The sequence below is a fragment of the Myotis lucifugus genome, unplaced genomic scaffold, assembly GCF_000147115.1.
Source record: "Myotis lucifugus unplaced genomic scaffold, Myoluc2.0 scaffold_5, whole genome shotgun sequence".
Classification (NCBI taxonomy): Eukaryota; Metazoa; Chordata; class Mammalia; order Chiroptera; family Vespertilionidae; genus Myotis; species Myotis lucifugus.
Window position 1 is genome coordinate 15572585 of NW_005871053.1, and position 22538 is coordinate 15595122.

At 36.5% G+C, this 22538-nt stretch overlaps 1 protein-coding gene across 5 annotated transcripts in view; it reads left to right on the forward strand.

Moving 5' to 3' along the window:
* COBLL1 (cordon-bleu WH2 repeat protein like 1) overlaps positions 1 to 15779 on the forward strand; it is a 146878-nt gene extending 131099 nt beyond the window's left edge. For 4 of the 5 annotated variants that reach the window (XM_023745443.1, XM_023745459.1, XM_023745450.1 and 1 more), the window contains 4 exons: positions 516 to 610; positions 4239 to 5794; positions 8021 to 8197; positions 14480 to 15779. In XM_023745443.1, the coding sequence (XP_023601211.1) occupies positions 516 to 610; positions 4239 to 5794; positions 8021 to 8197; positions 14480 to 14566 (1915 nt within the window). In that variant the 3' untranslated portion in view covers positions 14567 to 15779. The remainder of the gene's footprint in view (positions 1 to 515; positions 611 to 4238; positions 5795 to 8020; positions 8198 to 14479) is intronic. The other variant, XM_023745447.1, reaches the window with a different exon arrangement.
* The last annotated feature ends 6759 nt before the right edge of the window (positions 15780 to 22538 follow it).

Genomic DNA, 22538 nt, shown 5'->3' on the forward strand with positions numbered 1-22538 from the left:
GGGTACGGTCTTTTTTTTTTTTTTAGTTTTATTCATTTCAAACGGGCCGGATCCGGCCCGCGGGCCGTAGTTTGCCCACGGCTGGTCTAACCACTATGTTGTACACCTGAAAGTAATAATACAAAATAATATTGAATATAAACTGTAATTGACAAATAAAATTTGACCATGCCAGATGCAAGATTAAAATGTTTCATTTATATCCATTTTCTTTAAAAAACAAATAGTAATGACAAAAAGACATTGTTTTGGGGGAAAGTATACATTTTACAAGGTTTTTACATCTTTCTTTGTAATAGGACCCCCCAAATGCTGCTTACATACATAGCAGCATTTCTCCTCAGTTGCATTTTTTTCTTTGCTATTAAATTTTCAGTATTTGGCAGAAAAAGATGATTATTTTAGTCCATCTGTCTTTGGAAATTATTGCCTGTTTTCTCATTGTGCTTGCATGCATGCGTGCGTGTGTGTGTTTGAATAGTTTCGATATATAACATACAATATCATTTTTGCAGAGAACCACACTTGATGATATATAATCCAAGAAATGAAGAGAGGGTAGTTGACAGTGTAAGAAACTTGAAGTCACTGGGCTCAAGTCAAGGGAATGGTGAGTTCTAAAAACACTAATAGCCAACACTTTCATAGCACTTATTATGTGCCAAGGGCCATTCTTAACTCTTTATATATATTAACTCATTTAATCTTGTATGTTAACTCATTTATGAGCATTATTATCTTTAGTCCCATTTTATAGATGATTGAACCACAAAGATATTATGTAACTTACTTGAAGTACCACAATTATTTAGTGGTGGGCCTCAGATTTGAACTCAGGTGATATTACTCCAGAGTCTGCTTTTAACTGCCATGTGTACCCCTTTTGTCCTTGTGGTTAAATGTTAGAGGTTATCTGATCTAGAGCTTAAAGATGTATACTCTATGCATACTTGTGATCTATTTCTCTTTTTTCCTACATGTTGGTTAATTTAAATATATATGTTTCCGATTCATTTTCCTCATGGTCTACCGTCCCGAGATACAATACTGAGTATTTTTTTAATAATTTCCCCATTTTTTTTACTCAATTCAGTTTTTTGCGATTTGGTAGTAGCATTTCTATTGAGAAATCATGATTTTAAAGCTGCTTCCTTATTCTTAAAATGATAATCAAATTAAATATGTTTTGCTAAATTTTGGCATCAAGTTAGTGGTAGGGTCACAGGTACACTTCTGTAATAATACTTACTGGTATTTGCACTTGATTTTTTGCAATGACCTTTGTCAACTCTAGGTGCTTTTTCAAATAAATTCTGTTGTCCTTACAGTAGTTTTATTCTGCTTTCCTCTTTTATTTTTTTCCCTATCCTGCATACTTATATAAATCATCTTTTCATCAGGTCATAGATATTGATGTCAGTTTTGAGTAGGGGAAGGATAATACAAAATAAACATTCTCCTTCTACTGACTATTCTCGAAAAAAAGTGGCCTGTCCATTCATTGACACTTGGTTAGCATCATAATCAGGTATTTTTTTTATGATGGACTGGGCAATACATTCAGTTATGATTCTAAGTGTCCAGGCCTGACAATCATTTGGAATAATCATGAAATTTTGATTTGAAATTCAGTTAGATGATGGTAAAGTAGGTATAACCCACCAAAAAAAAAAAAAAGTGAAAAATAGAAATTTGGATTTCTAAGTCAATAAATTAGAGTTTGTTATAGGGATTTCATTTAAAATATATTTTTAGGTTGATGTACCTTCCTTTGGAAAGTGTTTCTATTGCGTAACTGGGATATATTTCTATTCAGTGGAAAATGAGAAATAAGAGAAGGAAATACATTTAGACCAAGGACCATTTCTTATATATTTCTTATATATCACTAGAGGCCTGGTGCATGAAATTCGTGCACTGGGGGTAGGGGCGGGGGGTCCCTCAGCCCAGCCTGCACCCTCTTGCAGTCCAGGACCCCTCGGAGGATGTCTGTCTGCCAGCAGTCAGACATCCCTCTCGCAATCTGGGACTCCTTGCTCCTTAGCCCTGCCACGGAGGTGGGAGAAGCTCCTGCCACCGCCACTGTGCTCACCAGCCATGAGTCTGGCTTCTGGCTGAGTGGTGCTCCCCCTGTGGGAGTGCACTGACCACCAGGGGGCAGCTCCTGTGTTGAGCATCTTTCCCCTGGCAGTCAGTGTGCATCATGGTGACTGGTTGTTCTGATTGTTCCACCATAACGGTCGCTTAGGCTTTTATTATATAGATTTGCTAGTGCCAAGGACCATTTCTTATATACTTCGGTGCTCATAGCAGCATTGAGAGTAGTACTTTTCATACAGATATTAAATATACTTATGAGCCAAATAAATGAGAGCAAAGGCCTATATGTGCCTCTTCCATGGTTCCTAATCACATGTGCTTAATTTTGTAAATCACAAAAGCTAATAATTATTTATCATTGAGAAAAGTCACTCATGTAGAAAATACATATTCTTATAATTAGTTGCATTTTATTTGGGGAGAATAAAAATGAAAATTATATATTTAATATGGGAACCTTGCAGCATAATATAAGATGTAACTATGATGACCAATAAATTATACAGTTAAGTAGGCTTTAAAAACATGATATTTTGAAAAATTGTTAGTATACAAATTTACCTGGCAACATTATTTTTTTGCCTGCATTTCTTTTTCTTCCCTTTTTTCTTTTTTAACGGAGGAACTAGTTTAAATATCTCATGACACCTTAGGCAGTGAAATTGATGTTTACCATCTACATGAAAGTGAGTGATGATAAAACTATAGAGAAATACTTGATATCCTTTCACAGTTTGGCTCCCAAGGCTCACATTTCACTTGTGCTGAAAGAGGTGGCCTCTGAGGATTTTGAAGATGGGGGCTAGTTGGTCATTCAGGAGAAGTGATTCTTCTGGGCATTTGAGTAGAGGAGCACAGTATATAACTCAAGCATGTTGCTCAGTACTAGACACATGGTGCATACTCATAAACCCGTGTTTCTTTTCAGATGTCTCATTCCATCTCTTTGCCATCATGTATTTGGCTGGCAACTGTGGCTTTGTTGATGTAGACACTGGCAAATGATTTTTGTTTTTAGGAAGTCTGAATTAGAATTAAGAGGAAAAGTAGTACAGGGGAGAGGGGGGCTGTTTTTTCTGTTTAAACTCTGAGAAGAATAGGTTGTTTTTTCCCCCAAATGAAAAAAACCACATGATCATTTTTATGTAGTGACATCACTTGTATTATGACTCAAAACACAGTCCCTTTCAGTGAGGACACTTAGTTAACAACTCAGCCAATGTTGATTGTTCTGAAAGGTAATGTTTCTGTTGTCTGCCTTATTTAAAACTGATAACATTTGCTGGGATTGCTTCCCCTTAATGTTATGTATAAAATAGTAAATGACAGAAGAGAATTGAAATGGAAAAACATAAAGAATAAAAAATAAATTTTGAATTTGTCAATTTCTTTTGTCATTCTTAACAATGACTGTGATATGAAGTCTTTACTTATAAGAAGAAACATAGCAATGTTCTATGGAGTGCTTGCTCTGGGCAATATCCTATCCTAATAAGCATGTTACATAAATGATAGAGAAAATATATAGTTGACTCCTAAACAACATGGGTTTGAGCTCCATGAGTCCACTTATATACATATTTTTTTCAATAATATATAAAAGTATATTCCCTTCCTTATGATTTTCTTAACATTTTCTTTTCTCTAGCCTACTTTATTTTAAGAATACCATATATAATGCATATAACATACAAAATATGTATTAGTCCATTGTTTAGGGTATCAGTAAAGCTTCTAGTCAACAGAAGGCTATTAAGTTTCTGGGGAGTCAAAAGTTATATCTGGATTTTTAATTGTGTAGAGAGCTCAGTGTCCCTACCCCCTGTATCCTTCAAGGGTCAACTGTAATACATTCACGTTTTTACATCTGAGCAAACTGAGGCTCAAAGGGTTAAGTAATAAGTTGTGATCACAGAGGTTATAATTAGTCAAGCCCGCTTACAGATGGGTTCCAGAATCGGGTCTCCATGACACCAAAGCCCATGCTGTTTTCATTAAATGCAACTACCTGATTTTGTGTAATGAGTGAGCTGACAATTTTAAACCGACCTAATTTAGTTTGGGGAGGCAAGCATTGCAAACGGAAGTTTTTCTACTTTTTCTTCCCAATACTTGATGATTTTTTCTTTTTCTCTCAGTAGATCAAAATGAAATAACTGTCACTTCAAGGAATACGGAAGATCATATGAAAGACGGAGTGAGGAGAACAGAAATCAATGGAGGAGGTGTTGCCAAAAATAACAATGTGGACATGGAAGTTGACAGACTTCAGGCACATAAAACTGAAACTGCTAGACGTGACAAGGAAAATCATCCAGCTGCTTCATCAGAACCAGGCCCAACACCGAATCAACCCAGTGCAGAAAAGACAAAAATGCAAGATGCAGCAATTCAGGCAACTCCTTCCTGCAACAGTTTTGATGGGAATCACCGACATCATCATTTGTCCGACTTCAAAGTTGATGAAAGTGTGCAAACTGCAAGTAACAACAAATCAACTCAACATTCGTCTTTAAGTCCACAAGGTTCCGTGGATACCTCAAGAGAATTCAGGAGACAGGGCCCTCTCACTGTACATTCAGAAGATCAGCTCACCATGAAAGATCCAATGTATGCACATGGTAATGATGCTCCTGTAGATGAGATTAATAAAAACTCAACGGCTTCTTATATGAAGAATTATCCACTCTACAGACAAGACTACAATCCCAAGCCAAAACCTTCCAATGAAATTACAAGAGAATATATACCCAAAATTGGGATGACTACTTATAAAATAGTGCCTCCCAAGTCCCTGGAAATAGTAAAAGATGCGGAAACAGAAACCTTAGGGTATGAAGATGATCAAGACAGACATTCTTTAGGGAAAAAGCACATGCATGAGAATGTGAAAGAAACTGCAATGCAGACAGAAGATTTTGTTATTTCTGAAAGTCCAAAGGAGCCACAGCTAGACCTTAAACCCAAGCCTGCCCTGAGATCAGAGCATAAAGGGCACAGTGTGGCGGGCGTGCCCCACAGCCCCGCGGCAAATCCTCTGAAACCCACGCCCAGAATGACGAGAGACACTGGCACGGCTCCTTTTGCGCCAAACTTGGAAGATATAAACAATATATTAGAGTCAAGACTTAAATCTCGGGTTTCAAATCCCCAGGCCAAACCAAGTTCCTTTTTTTTGCAAATGCAAAAAAGAGCTTCGGGTCAGTACGTGACATCTGCCGCCGCCAAGAGTGTCCACACTGCCCCTACCCCTGCTCCACAGGAGCTCCCGAAGAAGGAGGCCGAAAGGGATCCGATGCCTCCTCCAGAGCAAACTCCTTCTCCCTCCAGTAAGACAGCTCGCTCGCCTCCGCAGCCCCACGTTAAAGACGCTGATGGCCTCAGCAGTCAGAAGCCTCCTGAAACCTCTCCTCCTCCCCCTGTGGCTCCCAAACCTGTTTCTCTTCCCACAAGCCAGTTGGCAGCACTAAACCTGAAGACTCTGACAACGTTCGGTGCCCCGCGACCTTACTCGAGCTCGGCGCCTTCGCCCTTCGCCCTGGCTGTAGTGAAACGGTCTCAGTCTTTCAGCAAAGTGCGCACCGAGTCCTGCAGTGAGGGTGCCTCTGCGCCAGCTCCCAGTGACGCGGAGGAAGGGAAAAGTCCTGCGGTGGATACACCTGTGGACGTCCCACAACTCGGTGTGAGCAATAAGGTAAATTTTACCTTTTTAAAAAGAAGGGGTTCTTGTACAGCATGTTGATATGTTTGTGTATTAAGTCTGAATTCATATTAATCTATTATCAAACAACCTGCTGTAGAAAAAAAAAGTTTAATACCTAGAATCTGATATTTACTCTCAGAATTACTATCTATAATAATAAAAGCAGACGTCCTTCCGCATGACCTTCCAGACGAAGCCGGGCCATGAGGGAAGCCCGGGTCCCGGGTGCCAGAGGAAAGCTGGTGCTTGCAGCCGGGGGAAGGAAGGCCTACTCTTGCATGAATTTCGTGCATCAGGCCTCTAGTAATTCATATAATTTGATTGGGTATAAGGCCAACATATAATTATATTCTCAGCAAATATTTTAATTTAAAGTTTCTTTGCTCCTACATTTGTAGTGTACTAGTTTATAGTTCTGACTCTATTTCCCTGGGTTTTGCTTATCTTAATTTGTTTATAACTTTCTGGATGTTCTGGTTTATTTTATTTTTTTCTCCAATTCTATATAATTGCAAAAATAGTTTTAATTATATAGTAATATAGCCTGGCAGGCATGGCTCAGTGGTTGAGCATGGACCTATGAACTAGGAAGTCACGGTTGGATTCCTGGTCAGAGCACATGCCCAGGTTGCAGGCCTGATCCCCAGTATGGGACGTGCAGGAGGCAGCTGATCCATGATTCTCTCTCATCATAGATGTTGCTATCTCTCTTCCTCTTCCTTCCTCTCTGAAATCAATAAAAATATATTTAATATATATATTTATATAAACAGTATCAAAGCCTAGGTAAAATAACCAAGCATCTCTCAGCTATGTATTTTCTATAATATACACTTAACCTCAGCTTATTAGATATCTTTACATATAAATAATTTAAAACCAGAGTTTAAATATGCCATTTTCTTAATTTCCTATTTTGTTAATTCAGTGTCAGCTTTTCCAGTTATGTGTATGTTGACCAAAATATCACTTAACTATGTAACCTTAATAATTTACAAAAAGAGGGGGTATTTGTTGACTTAGTGTTTGCTCAACTATTACAATTTGCCAGATTCGCATAGTCAAAGGAGAGGATGAAATTCACAGAATGAGTTATGATATTCCCCACACAATTTTTAAAAAATACTTTGTGTACTTTTACTCTGATCGTGTTTAAAGAATACTTCCATATTTGTGTGACAGTTCCAGATGTATTTTATACGAATTTTTCAAACATTCCGAGAGTAACAGAACATTAACCATATTGCCAAGTAAAGATTTTTCCATAATTTCAATGCAATATTTATCTTGAAGAATATTTCTTCATTTCACATTTATGTTTATTACTTTGATATAATTTCAGGAAGAGATATATGGTGTGAGATTAATTCTTTACTTGGGAATAAAGCCTGTGTTTTTTCTTAGAATGGAATACCTTTCCTAAACAACAGAAGCTTGATTTGGAAAATACAGTCTTTGAGCCACTGCCTGAGCTCTGTTTAACTCATCATTTTTAAAGATATTTATTTGGCAGTTTGAAAAAGACATATTTAACATTTTTTGATAATAGTTGCCAGTTGAATTAGTTACTAAATATTCATTTCTAAGAAGTTGAATTAAAATTTTAATTCTTAGAAGTTCCTATTATTTATTTTTAGTTCCATGGGAAAAATAAAGAAAACATGGCCATCTCTAGTCCTTCTAACTTCCAGAAACAAAACAAGCCATTACAGGTAGCATAATCATTAACATTTTATTATTAGATGATATGTTGCTAGTTTCAACCAGTGTGAATTTGCCAATATTTGTCTATTTTGAACCATCAAAAATAATAATTTCACAACCTAATAAGTTGGAACTGTGAAAATGGGTTCTTTTTTAGTCTGTGGAATATTTATTTTTAAAATTCATTTGGCTCTCTTAGGCAACTCCGTTGGAGAAATCAGCCTTATTTGTCTCAAGGACAGTAAAATTACCCTTTGTTCATGAAACAAAGAGAGGTACCACTTTTCTGCCTTAGCACCCTCCCTATTCAAGAGAAGGGAAATTAATGCCCTCTTTCCAGCTGAGCTCTGGTAGCTGAGACGATTCAGTGGGTGAGGAAATAGAGCTATGTCTAGGAAACCAATGTGGCAAATGGTGATTCCTAAAGCACTATTGGTGAAGAAAAAAAAATGTTGAAAAATTGCCCATTTTTCACTTGGTATTCATATAAATATTTTGCATTTATTGTTTTAGGAAAATAACTCTGCACATAGTGAGCAGAATTCCCAAATACCATCTCCAACCAACTGCCCACCATTCACCCTTAAGAGGCAAAGTTCTCTAACATTCCAAAGCTCTGACCCCGAAGAGTTCCGACAAAGTCTGCTGACTGCAATCCGTTCTGGAGAGGCTGCTGCCAAATTGAAAAGGGTAAGTTTTCTTTATCAGATGGGTGACAGTGGATTTCTTTTCAACACTGTCAGACTAATACTTAGGGGAAATTGTTTCCTGCATTTAAACTTGAATACATAAGATGTCAGAAGTTACTCTTTTGTGTCAGGGGTCATTTTTGAAGTAAAGTCTGAGAGAGTCCGGAGTCTTACACATACTTTAAAATATGTCAAGTCTGTTTTCCATAACATGGACCAGGTGCACAACATGCCTTTTGCTCATTATTATGTAAGTAGATATAGAAAGTACCTGGACTCTTATTTTAAGAAATTGTTAGCCCGCCTGGCCAGCTCAGCTCAATGGTTGAGCATGGGCCTATGAACCCGGAGGTCAGTTTGATTCCCGGTCAGGGCATATGCCCAGGTTACAGGCTTGATCCCCAGTAGCGGGCGTGCAGGAGGCAGCTGATCAATGATTCTCTCTCATCATTGACATTTCTTTCTCTCTCTCCCTCTCCTGGTCTCTCTGAAATAAATAAAATTATATTTTTTTAAAAAGAAAGAAATTGTTAGTTCAACAGGAAAGATTATTTTGGAAAGATGATTCCCCTGTATTCCAGAGAATCTGCACTAGTGATAGTAACCTGCACTAGTTTCAGTTATGGTTACTAGGGAATCAAGTTAGTACCACATATGGGATTAGAATCAGTGGTTCTAATCAGTGGTTCTAGAATCTAGTGGTTCTCAACCTTCCTAATGCCGCGACCCTTTAATACAGTTCCTCATGTTGTGACGACCCCCAATTTCATTGTTACAAATTGAACATAATTAAAGCATAGTGATTAATCACAAAAACAACATGTAATTATATATATGTTTTCTGATGGTCTTAGGCGACCCCTGTGAAAGGGTCGTTCGACCCCCCCAAAGGGGTCGCGACCCACAGGTTGAGAACCGCTGGATTAGATGAAAGTGCCGAAAGGGGGAGAGAGTTTTTATAGGTCAAACCAAAAAATGTAGAGAAAACCTGGAGAACTGAGATAAGACCTAATGTAGATATTCAAGTCCTAATAATGCTCCGCTAGAATTGTTCAGCTCCCCTGTACTGAGGTGTAGGAGAGCTTTGGGAATGGGGCAGATACCAAACAACTGTCACAGGGAATCACTGCAGGTGAGTTTACTCCCTCTGTCACCCTCATCCACTGAAGGAGGACATGGATGTCCGGCTGGTGTCGCTCAGTGGTTGAGTGAAGACCTATGAACCAGAAGGTCACGGTTAGATTCCTGGTCAGGGCACTTGCCTGGGTTGTGGGCATGCCCCCGAGTAGGGGGCATGCAGGAGGCAGCCAATCTATGATTCTCTTTCATCTTTGATGTTTCTATCTCTCCCTCTCCCTTCTTCTCTAAAATCAATAAAAAATATATATATATTTTTAAAAAAGGACATGGAGGAGCCTAAGCCTGGCATCATCACTTGGACTTCCCAAAGGCTATAGTCTCCCTAAATGTCTTTCTTATTCTCTCTTTAATCGTCTTGATTGCAAATTCCTCAACACCCAAAACAAGAAAAAAAATCATTATTCCACTGAATCCGTAGGCATTTTATTTTGTAAATTCCTTCTCTAATCGTTTTAGAAGCTATTTAGAGAAGATTAAGAGACTTGAGTAAAACACCGAGCTCGATAGAAATGAAATCTGCAAAGCAATAGGAATGCTGCAAAGATGGAGAGAAAAGGGAAGAAATCTTGGGCACACCTCCTTGGCAGGCCTTGCCTACTCTGGCCATTTCCTCAGTGTGTGTGTTTCAGAGGAGCTGTGAGCGACAGCCATTCGGCTGGAGGGCTTGGTGCTCCCATCTGGGCACACTTGGAGATAAGGCAAAACGTTGTGTGCTGTCAGGAGTGGAGGAAACGTGAAGGAGTAAATCAGGGAATTAAGGTGGAATTTTTTTTAGAGTGTTTGTAGGCTGAATTTAGGTGCCAGACAGCAAACATTTGGTAGAGCTTCACATATTAAAATTGGTAGTTCACCAGATGACATTTGAATTTTTGTGGGGACATATGCCCCTATTAAATCACATATTCTCATTTATGAAAATATTTCCATTTTTATCTTGTAAATTAAGGATGTATTTCAGATATATCCTTTCCAAATCTAAAGCCTTCTCAATTCAATAAATTTGACAAGCATGTTTTAAGCACATAGGTGTCAAACATTGTACTGGATACTTGGAAGACAAAAATGAGTCAAATGAAGCCTCTGCCTTCTGGGTGTTCACTGCCTGGGTCTGAGAAACAGTGATACATCAGGCCCACAGGAGAACCAAGTAACTACACAGGAGATAATTGCAGTGTGTTTCCACTAAGCCAGTGGATATATTAATCAGTGTCAATGAACTAAGTGTAGAAAACAGTGCATTAAGGTGGAGATGCCTTTTAGCTCAATAGAATTGCACAGGCAAGCAGCTGTTTGCTTGGTGTGTTATGAGCCCTGATTTGGCAATCTCTTCACATATAAAACTCTCATTGCTTCCAGAATGAGCTGGATGTGAATCAACGGAGAGAACAGGCCCAAAATGATGATGCTATCTATAATTGTCTCCTGTATATAACTCATTAAGTTCTATTGAGCCTAAATTTTATCTGTCTCAGTAGATTATGGGTAGCTCTGAGTCTACGTACGTAGCGCCAGCTCCTAAATTTTGTATAATGAAAATGTCTTACATAATCCATTTATTCTACTAAGAATGGACACCAGGTCTAGTAAAGTTCACAGTATCCACACTTCACAATCAGCTTCCACTTCATGATCACTTCTAGTTATATATGCTAAAACTATGTGTGTACCAGGACTCTCATATAAGAATATTCTTGGAATATTGTTTGTAAAAGTTTCCAAGAAATATAGCCTTACTATCCAGAAATAGTAGAATGAATAGTAGTATATTCAAAGCGCAGACTATCATATAGCAATGATTGGACAAAATATAGCTAAATATGACAGTATAGATACCTATGAAATTTGTAGTTTGACAGCACGCAACACTAAATTATGTTCTTTAGTGATACATGGTAGGTGGCAATTATTTTTAAAATCAAGGAAATAATTATAAAAATCCTGATAGTGGTTACTTCAGAGGGAAAGCCAAGGGGCTGTTAGGGGCTCATTGGAGCACAGGCACACAATTTAAGAGGGAACCAAATAACTAAGTAGTCAAGATGAATATTATCTTAAAGCAATATTTTTTAAATGTCCAAATTAATGCAAAATCCATGATGAATAAAATGTCAGAATGTTAAGTAAAGACAGGGTTAGCAGGGAGGTGGGTTAGATACATGTTTGTGCTTGTTCCCATTGGGCTTTTCTGTAAATGTATTCTATTTCAAAAAATTGCCAAAGTTGGTATAAGTGGGCACAAGAAGGCTCTAATTTCTTGTGATATTTGCTTAGTCCCATATTTCTGTCCTGTCTGAGATGTTTCTCCCGGTTTGTTTTAAATTCTAACATTTTTAAATAGAGCAGCAGTTCTAGTGCCAAATACAGTCCCTAGTGATTTTGACAGTAGGCTTAGATTGTTCATCAGAAAGTTGGCTCAGGGTTTGCCTTCCTTTTGGCACCCAAATGTTGCTTAATTCCAGGTGCCAACCTGCCTTATGGCTCTGGTTCATACCGAGCAATTAACCTTCATTATAATGGTTGGTTCACATTAGAACAATTGTTCCTTGATCGCTCTAGTGAGAATGTAGTCATGAGCATGCCATGTGTTTTTTTTTTCCTGTTTCTTAAGGTTTTTGCCTTACTCCCACTCGACCCCCATGCAGCCACAGAAATTTCTCTTTAGATGCAGCATTAATAAATCTAACTCAGTATTTTATAAAATGTGTTTGATATTTAGATTTGTATATTAATCAGCAGATTGTTTTCAGAAAATAAAACAGATTAGGTAATTCATTATTGTTGACTTGAGCTGACACCAGAACTTCTTTGTCAGCTTTCAGATCCTGATAGTGCTCGAATTACTATTGCAGGTAGAAAATAGGGTTGTAAAAATAAAATCTGAAAATTGACAAATGAGGCTTATTACTTGATATTAAGTATTTCCTCAGAATGTAAGTAAAACTTATCTTTGACTAGATAGAAATCTGGAGTGAAGAAAAGAACTGGAAACTTCATCCAGAATCATGCTGGCTTGTTTTGTTTATTTCATTGGTTTGCTTTTGATTCATATTTCCTTAGTTTGAATTTGAACTATCAGGGGTTTCAGGTGGGTAGTTCTTTTCATATATTTTTCAAGTAAAAATAAATGATAGTTTCATAATTAACTTTCTTTATGAGAATAAGAAAGCTATGTAAATATTCCTGAAATTTTTTTAAACTTCAAGGATAGGCAGTCAACTAGTACATACTCATCAGTAAATTCTTAAAAGTTACTTTAAAAAAATATCTTTATTATAAGTGTCATGTGTTCATTGCTCAAAAATTAAGCAATATTTTTTACTTTATAAATGCTTGTAAAAAGTTACCATATTCCATTCAAGAAATATTCATTGTTTTATTCTGTGCCAGGCACTAAAACAAACATGAGTATAAAGTAGCATTAAAATAAAAAAGGTCTCTGACCCCACAGAATTTATAAAACAGAATTTTAATGATGTCTTCTCATGTTTGACAGTTCAGTAAACAAATCTTTAAATAATAAACAAAATACAGTTTCCTTCCCCAAAGTAAATGCTCTAGATAGATAGATTACAGTGTAATCTGTCATACCACATTTGCAGTATGTAAACATACTTAATTTTTTTATATAAAAAAAATCTTCTATGAAGCATTCAAAAACATATATCTCTTTGAAGCTTTCCACATTATTTTATTCTTTTAAGACTACATAGTATTTGTGGATGAGTATAAGCTTAATTGCTCTTTATTGATGGACATTTACCTGGGTCCTAGTTTTTCACTAACAATAGTGCAACAATGATACCTTTTACTTGTAGATATTTGGAGCCATCAGTATGTTGTTTTAATGCTTAAAACAAATTCCTCTCTTGTACTTTACAAAGAATTATGTGAACAAGAATTACAAGAACAACTTTTACACACAGAGACTTTTTGGACCAAGGTTTCATAATGACAAGTCATTACCTGTGTGTTGTTTGTTGGCTCTACTTGGAAAGAAATCCTACATGAATACTAAACAGGGTGCGGACGATTTTTTCTTCCCTAGTGGCAACTTTTCTTCTTAGCTCTTTTATTTCAGGTGGGTAATGTCAGCCATTCTACTCCACCCTGGATTCATAAGAGAGTCAAGACAATTGACTAGTTCACATGATCCTTCTTCCCTTAGTGAAAAGCAACAAAGGAAGTACAGGAAACCAAATTCAAACTAAATTTGCCAATTTTATTTTTCCTTTCACTAACTTATTTTGTTACTTAGCAGAATCGGTGGCCTTTTGTACTTCAAATCTCTTCTTGTGAGAAGATGTTAATGTTTGGTTATGAACCTAAACTAGTCAACTTATACTCTAGAGATAAACTATGTTTCTTAGAATACTACCATATTTGATGTATTTCAAAATAGTGTACCTATTTACTGCTTAAAATCCAGATGATTTTTTTTTACATTTTTCTAAATAATATTGGAATTTCAGACTATTTAGTAAATTCTTGTTATAGTGTTTTTCATTCACTTACACTTTATAAATAGAAAACTTTGGCATACAATTTTGGAACTTATGAGTTTATTTATTAAAAAAAGAACAAAACAAAATCTTTTTATCCAGCAACTGTTTTAGCATAACAGTCATAAATTTGACTTTTTTAGCCCTTTTTAAGAAAGCATTTTAAAAACCAAAGCTCTTTTTTTTTTCCTTATAAATAAGGGATACTTGTGAGGGGAACTTCAAGTTAATATATACCATCTATACAAAAATTGTAAAATTCTTTGCTTTGTGGAATTCCCTTTATTTTTGTACATTCTCCAGGGCACTTTTGAAGAGCCAGAATTAATCTAGGTAACAATGCTCTTTAACAGCTTGGCCTGCAGTCAGTTCACGCTCTTGTCCTTTTGAGTTGATTTGGCAATCTTATAGAGAATAAGATGTGTTAGTGGGTTATTTAACTTGTTTGTTGTGGAAATAACAACCCTTTCATTTTTAATTTCATGGTAGAGTGAACATTTATTCTTATTTGTCATTTATTGCATAATAAATACTAAACTTTATAGCATTTACAATTAAACAGGCGTTAAATGTAGTAATTGTTGAAAATTAGATAGCTGTCCCATTTTAAATTGACGGGTATAAAGTGTGTTTCTTTCTCTTAGGTTACTGTTCCATCAAATACAATATCTATGAATGGAAAGTCAAGACTCAGTCATTCCATGTCCCTTGATGCCCAGGATGGCCATTAAAGGTTGCCCTGACCTACTGCCCTTCACCTCCTCCACGTCACAGAGCAACTTCGAATGGGGAATGTTAGCAAATATATATTCAGATGTACACTAATATATTATCTACGAAAGTGTAAGAGTTTATGCTGTGGCTTTTAATGCCAAAAGAAGAATTATCAGAATTTATAATTTATAATAATATTTTTTACCTTTTTTGCCTTAAGAGCTGAATATGCTACTTTAGAACTTTAAGACGAGGTGTTAATGACTTTCATTTTTTTTTCAAATGAGAAATAGTCATGTTGTTGTTGGTTTTTGTTCCACTTACTTGTTGACACATTATCTGCAATGTGACTTAGACAAAAGGATAAATTAAGAGTCATAGACATATTTGTATGATACGTGAATAACTAGGCAAACCTAGAGCTGACATTGGCTGCCTGAGTGTCATGGTTTAATTGCAAATGTTATAAGTTATATTAAAGCCTATTTTGTGCTGAAAGTATGATCTAGAAAATGAATGATATTCAATAAGTATATTCAGTTCAACGGTTAATTTCAGTGATAAATCATTTAGTGTGCAACTCTTCTGTGTTCTTTGTGTAATTACAAAATCAGTGTCAAATTTATGGGGAGTACATTATATTTTAATATTTTATTACCATAAAACACTTGGTTTTTTAATCTTTAGAACTTAAATTGCACAAGGTAAATTTTAAATATTTTCTGTATATAATTATGTTATTGTCACACAGATATTACACATTTTATGTGCCAGAAGCCTTAAAAATCTTCCTGTGAGAATGATATATTGTAACAGTTACTTCACATTTAATATGTAGAAAGGAATAGGAGTTAGTTTATGTCCATATTGGAAAACTTTAAAGACTACTTGGAGGTTCCAGAAATCTTGGTTTTAATTAAAGTAAAATGAAAAAATAAAGTCATTATGTAGTTCAGATGCAAATATTCTAAATAATAATATATATTTACATTAAAGCTAAAACTGTTAAGCCAAACGGTGCCTAATGTGTTTGCTTACAAGTGTTCTGGAGTCTAGACCTTGTTAATATTCTGTTCCTACTTTAAGAATTTAATTGCTCACTTATTTTAAAAGCTTTGTCAAACAAGCTGATGTTATGTTAGTTTTTCCTAAAACTACTGAGATACCTGTCTCTTTGAAAAATGTGTTGATTTTTCCCCCCTGTTTAATAAAAGCAAGTTATATATGTGGGATGCTTTTTTTTTTAATGCCGTTTGTGTCAACCAGCCTATTTGTGTACTTCACCTGATGAACACATCTCTGTTAGCCAGTAAACAAACAAGTAAAGTAATACCTACCATTTATTAGGGTTCCCTGGTCTACATTGAAGCCCAGGCATTATAACTTAAATGCACTGTTCTCCACAGTGGCTGCACCAGTCTGTCTTTCCACCTGCAGTGCAGGAGGGTTCCCTTTTCTCCGCATCCTCACCAGCACTTGTCATTTGTTGATGATAGCCATTCTGACAGGTGTGAGATGGTACCTCATTGTTGTTTTGATTTGCATCTCTCGGATGATTAGTGACTTTGAGCATGTTTTCATATGTCTCTTGGCCTTTGGTATGTCCTCTTTCGAAAAATGTCTATTTAGGTCCTTTGCCCATTTTTTGATTGGATTGTTTATCTTCCTTTTATTAAGCTGAATGAGTTCCCTGTAAATTTTAGAGATTAAACCCTTATCTGAGATAGCATTGGCAAATATGTTCTCCCATGTAGTGGGCTTTCTTGTTATTTTGTTGATGGTTTCCTTTGCTGTGCAGAAGCTTTTTATTTTGATGTAGTCCCATTTGTTTATTTTCTCCTTAGTTTCCATTGCTCTAGGAGCTGTATCGGTAAAGATATTGCTATGACATATGTCTAATATTTTGCTGCCTATGGAGTCTTCTAGGATTTTTATGGTTTCCCATCTTACATTTAAGTCCTTTAACCATTTTGAGTTTATTTTTGTGTATGGTGTAAGTTGGTAATCTAGTTTCATTCTTATTTTTGCATGGGATTCAGTCTTACATTAGAAAGATTATACACCATGACCAAATGGGATTTATTCCGGGGATGCAAGGATGGTACAATATCCGCAAATCAATAAATATGATACATCACATAAACAAATTGAAAGACAAAAATTACATAATCATATCAATCGATGCAGAAAAAGCATTTGACAAAATCCAACACTGTTTCTTGATAAAAACTCTCAGCAAAGTGGGAATAGAGGGATCATACCTCAACGTAATAAAAGCCTTATATGGCAAATCTACAGCCAACGTCATACTCAATGGGCAAAAACTAAAACCTAAGAACAGGAACAAGACAGGAATGCCCACTTTCACCACTCCTGTTCGACATAGTCCTGGAAGTGCTAGTCAAAGTGATCAGACAAGAAGAAGAAATAAAAGGCATCCAAATTGGAAAAGAAGTTAAACTGTCATTATTAGCAGAATACATGATATTATACATAGAAAACCCCAAAGACTCCATCAAAAAACTACTAGACTTAATAAAAGAACTTGGCAATGTAGCAGTATACAAAATTAATACCCAGTAATCTATGGCTTTTTTATATACCAATAATGAACTCACTGAAAATAAAAAAACAATCCCATTTACCATTGCAACAACAGCAACAAAAAAGATACCTAGGAATAAACTTAATCAAGGAGGTAAAAGACCTGTACTCGGAAAACTACAGGACATTGAAAAAAGAAATAGAGGAAGACATAAACAAATGGAAGAACATACCGTGTTCATGGATTGGTACAATCAACATCATTAAAATGTCCATACTACCCAAAGCAATTTATAGATTCAATGCCATCCCTATTAAGATACCAACGGTATATTTCACAGACCTAGAACAAACTCTCCAAAAATTCATCTGGAAAAAAAAAAGACCTCAAAAAGGTCTTTTGAGGGAACACATGGTGGCATATTTTATTACCATAAAACACTTGGTTTTTTAATCTTTAGAACTTAAATTGCCTTAAGAGCTGAATATGCTACTTTAGAACTTTAAGACGAGGTGTTAATGACTTTCATTTTTTTTTCAAATGAGAAATAGTCATGTGACAATAAGAGAAATGGATGGAGCAGAGCTGACCTAGAGCATTCAATAGTCAGACCCTCAGACATGAGCAAGTTCAGCCAAGATCAACAGAACCACAAAGCCACCCCCTAGATGACTCCAAAGTGTGAGCAATAAATGCTTACCTCCTAGCTGTGCCAGCAAGGTTTCATAGTCTATTGTTACATATCATTAGTGTGGCACAGCATGCCACAGCAATCCTGAGAAAGAAGAACAAAGTTGGAGGGATCACAATATCAGATATCAAGCTGTATTACAAAGCCACAGTTCTCAAAACTGCCTGGTACTGGCACAAGAACAAACATATAGACCAATGGAACAGAACAGAGAACCCAGAGATAGACCTAAGCCATTATGCTCAATTAATATTTGACAAAGGAAACAAGAGCATACAATGGAGTCAAGACAATCTCTTCAATAAATGGTGCTGGGAAAATTGGTCAGGCACATGAGAGTTTTTTTTGATGTACACATAGATCATATTTATTTGGTGCTTTAAAGTTTACACAAAATTTTTATCTGATGCACATATAGAACAAAAAAGTACACAAAGAGATTGCTATTTTGCCAAAGTCACACAACCAGGTACGTGGCAGAATCCCAAACCTCACTTCCAGTCTTCTTTCCAATGGCCGGATTTCGCAAACGATGAAGATGGTGCTGGATTTCAAGAGACACCAAAACAGTAACCTACTTATTCTGGATCTTCAGTTGGTTTTCTTTATCTTTTAAATGTTACTGATTTCCTGCAAGTTTTCATCCTTAACACCTCAGACTCTTCATATGGATAGATATATTTTGCTGATGGCAAGAAAAAAATGCCACCATGTGTTCCCTCAAAAGAACTTTTCTGACAGGTATTTTGAGAAGAATTGTGAAACATTCTGGTAATTTGTGTAGCACTGCTGGCATTTCTGCCTCACAAACTGAAGAAATTTACTTGGAACTCTTGAAAATTACTCATCTTGGAGAAGAAAAAGTACTACAATTTCAAACAAATGTATAGTTTTTAAGCAACTTTTTAAATTTCCAATTTATTCTTTTATTTTACCCACTCCTTGTGCTAGATTATAATGATGGCCCGGATTCTTGACCTCACCTGCATTCCCACCTTTTGCCATGTGACTTTGCCCTTCTTTCACTAAGGAGACAGAACACATTTCCTCACTCATAGAAGCAGGATTTTTGATTAATAGAATGAGGTGAAAGTGACACCAGGCCGATTCTTAGACTAGGCCTCAAAGGTCTGCATGCATTTGCTGCTCTCCCTGTACCTGAAATGCTGTTGTGAGAAAGACATCTCTGGGCCAGCTGAATGAATAGTTCTTAGAAGAAGACGAGAAATGGATGGAGCAGAGCTGACCTAGAGCATTCAATAGTCAGACCCTCAGACATGAGCAAGTTCAGCCAAGATCAGCAGAACCACAAAGCCACCCCCTAGATGACTCCAAAGTGTGAGCAATAAAAGCTTACCTCCTAGCTGTGCCACCAAGGTTTCATAGTCTATTGTTACATATCATTAGTGTGGCAATACGTGTGATATACCCTCTTAAACTTGTATACATGTGATTCTACCCTAATCACAAATTCATTCAATGTGTTCAGGTTCATATACCCTCTTTCCCCCAGAGTCCCACAGACTACTTATTAAAACCAATACAAATACACCTCAGACACTCTGTCTAGCTACCAAGTAGCTCAAAAATATTCTAACTTATTAATTCCTTTATTATTTGTGGTGCAAAAATACTTCTTTCTCTATCCTTCTTTCTTGTTATTTTCAAACTTGGGAGCATGAGAGCTCAGGTATCAGAGCTTCACGACCCCCTCAGAAGCTCTTTGGACTCTTGTCTGCTTTATAGAGTTGCCAGATAAAATATAGGATTTCTCACTTAAATTTGAATTTCAGGTAAACAATGGATTACTTGTTAGTATAAGCATGCTGCATGTAACATTTGGATATACCTATGCTAAAATCTTAATCATTCATCTGAAATTCAAATTTAACTGCATGTCCTGTATTTTTTTCTTTGCTAAATCTAGCAATTCTACTATTAATTGAAAATCTGGAAGGAATAGATTGAAGGAAGAAGAAGCACCTACCATGTGTGCCAAAAAGAAAGCAGGTCCAGGCCCAGCTAAGCCAAGAGACCAAGTGGCATTATGGAAAAGAGTAGTTCAACCTTTGATGGTTCATTAACAGGAAAACCCTCATGTAATGAATGGAGAAAGGTTCATTGGAGAGCTCACAGTGAAGAACCCTTTGGATGACTTCTGTTTGTGGGTTTTAGATACCTACAAGTCATTGAGATACGATATAATTAAGAAATTTTGAGCCCTGGCTGGTTTGGCTTGGTGGATAGAGCATCAGCCTGTGGACTGAAGGGTCCCAGGTTCGATTCTGGTCAAGGGCACATGCCCGGGTTGTGGGCTCAGTCCCCAATGGGGGGCATGCAGGAGGCAGCCGATCAATGATTCTCTCTCATCATTGATGTTTCTATCTCTCTCTCTCTTCTTTCCTCTCTGAAATCAATAAAAATATATTTTAAAAAAAAGAAATTCTGATATTGGCCTATTAACCTCCACATTATTATGGGTTATAGTATATGGGTTATAATTATACATGGTTTTTAGCTGTTCTGCATATTTGAAATTATTTATAATAAAGTGGAGAATAAACACATGTGGAGAGAAAGATACTTAATTTGTGGTCATTTATTTCCCTTCCACCAATTAAGAATTCTATGCAAGTCAGGGGAGATGGTGTGATACAAGTATTAATTTGCAAAAGCAACATGCTGTTAGCAAAGTTTATTGAAAGGTTTTATGGTTCAGTCTTAACTAAAAATAATAAGCTCCAAAATCTAATTGAACAGATTTATTTGTAAGAGGGTGGCGAGGAGTAAGGAAACTAAAATGTAAGTACTACCTATGCACCATTTACTCTGCGAGGTGGCATCTGAGGTAAGTTTATCGTCCCATTTTACACCTGAGCCTTGAGCACCCAAGGAACTCACCAAGAGTGGTGCTGAGGTTGAAGACAGGTGTGTAATTCCACGGCCCTCATCTTTTCCACTGTGCTCTGTTTCTGCTTTCCAGTCTTAAATTTGTACTTTAACGGTCAACCTTAAAAAAGGTATGGGTGGTGTTTATTTTTAATTTTTTCAATGAGGATATCTTATAGGGCACATCCTAGCCTTTTTAAACATGATCTCAATTGCCTGAACATGGGAAAAATCAAAATGAGTGACTGATACTTCTCTGACACCAGTATTCCGCCATTTTGAAACATAAAGGATGGGTGTTAATTTCTACTAGGTGTTGTAACACGTCCCCTGTAGATATTAATCGGGCACTAAAAGAATGAAGTGCAAGGTACTTATGAAGAGGATGGCCCCTGCCCTCAAGACGGTTACAGTACAAGCCATGCCTTTCCCCAGTGACCTGACATGGCACATCATCTCCACCATTTTTGAAGTTCCTTAAATTAGTATTTGAGAGCTCTTTTTTTTTTCTGTTCCATCAGTTAAAATATTTATTCATTCCTGCATCAATATCATACTGTCTTCTTTACTATAACTTTATAATAAGCCTTTATATATTTAAGTGAAGTTATTCCTTTTTTCTTCTCCTTTTGAAATGTTTTGGCTCTTCTATATAAATTTTAAGGTAAGTTTATTAAGTTTCACAACACATGTATGGGAATTTTACAGACAAGTTAATGTTTCTGGATAATAAATGTGAAGAATGGCTCAGCTTCATTAGCAATCAAGGGATTGTGAATCAAGACCACAAGGAGATACCATTGGAACACATTGACAAAAGTTCAGAAGTTTAATAATGCTAAGTTTTGGAGAGAATGTGGACCAACAGAATCTCTTATACACTGCTGGTGGGTATATAAATTGGTACAAACAGTTTGGAATTATGTAATGTTTAACTTTTGCATATATTCTTTTATCTCTCTACATCCAGTCTCCAACCTTCTTTGTCCTGCTCCGAGCTCTTGGGAGCCTATAGCTTCATCAACCATCGCCCTTGCATTCTGGCTCCTGGTTAGGCTCAGCCAATGAGAAAGGCCCTGACAAAACACTGGGGAGAATGGTTAAGATTGAAATCAGGGTTTTCAGTGAGGTCAGCTCTCTCTCCGCCAGGCTGTTGACTGAGTTTGACTGAGAGCGGAGCTCTGTTGGGTAATCCTCCCCAACAGCTGCAGCCGCCCCCTGCAGGTTCCAGTACTTGCTCCCTTCTCCTCAGGGAGAGGCAAGGTGATGGCTCCTGCCCTTGTTATCTTAATGTGCTTCATTATCCTGTCATTATTCCTTTATCAAGCTTTCCCCAATTACACAATTTGACCTTGTTTCTGCCAGGACCCTTATTGGTACAACCTAAAACCTGAAACTCAACTATTTTAGCCTTAGGCACATACCCAAGAGAAACCAAAGCAGGAATGTTTTCTGGGAGACATGTTCAAGAATGTTTGCAATACATTTTGCACACTCTGGTAATAGCAAAAACAACAACCCACAAACAAAACAAAACACACACACAAAGAAACAAACTAACTAAAAGCCAATTGTGATATATTTGTCCAACATAATATTGTACAAAAGTAAAAATTAATTATAGCCACATGCAACAATATAAATGAATCTTAGTCACCAAATGTTAAAAAAAAATATTTTGATGCAACCCATCAAAGGCAAAATATGGCATAATAACCTTTTTATAAAATTAAAGATCTATAATTTTTATACCCCTATATGTGTTACAACTTTTACAAAAAGTGAAGAGTGATAAATATCAACTTTTGGACAGTGGTTACTTCTGAGAGCAAAGAAGAAGCATAGGATTATGGTAGGTAAAGAG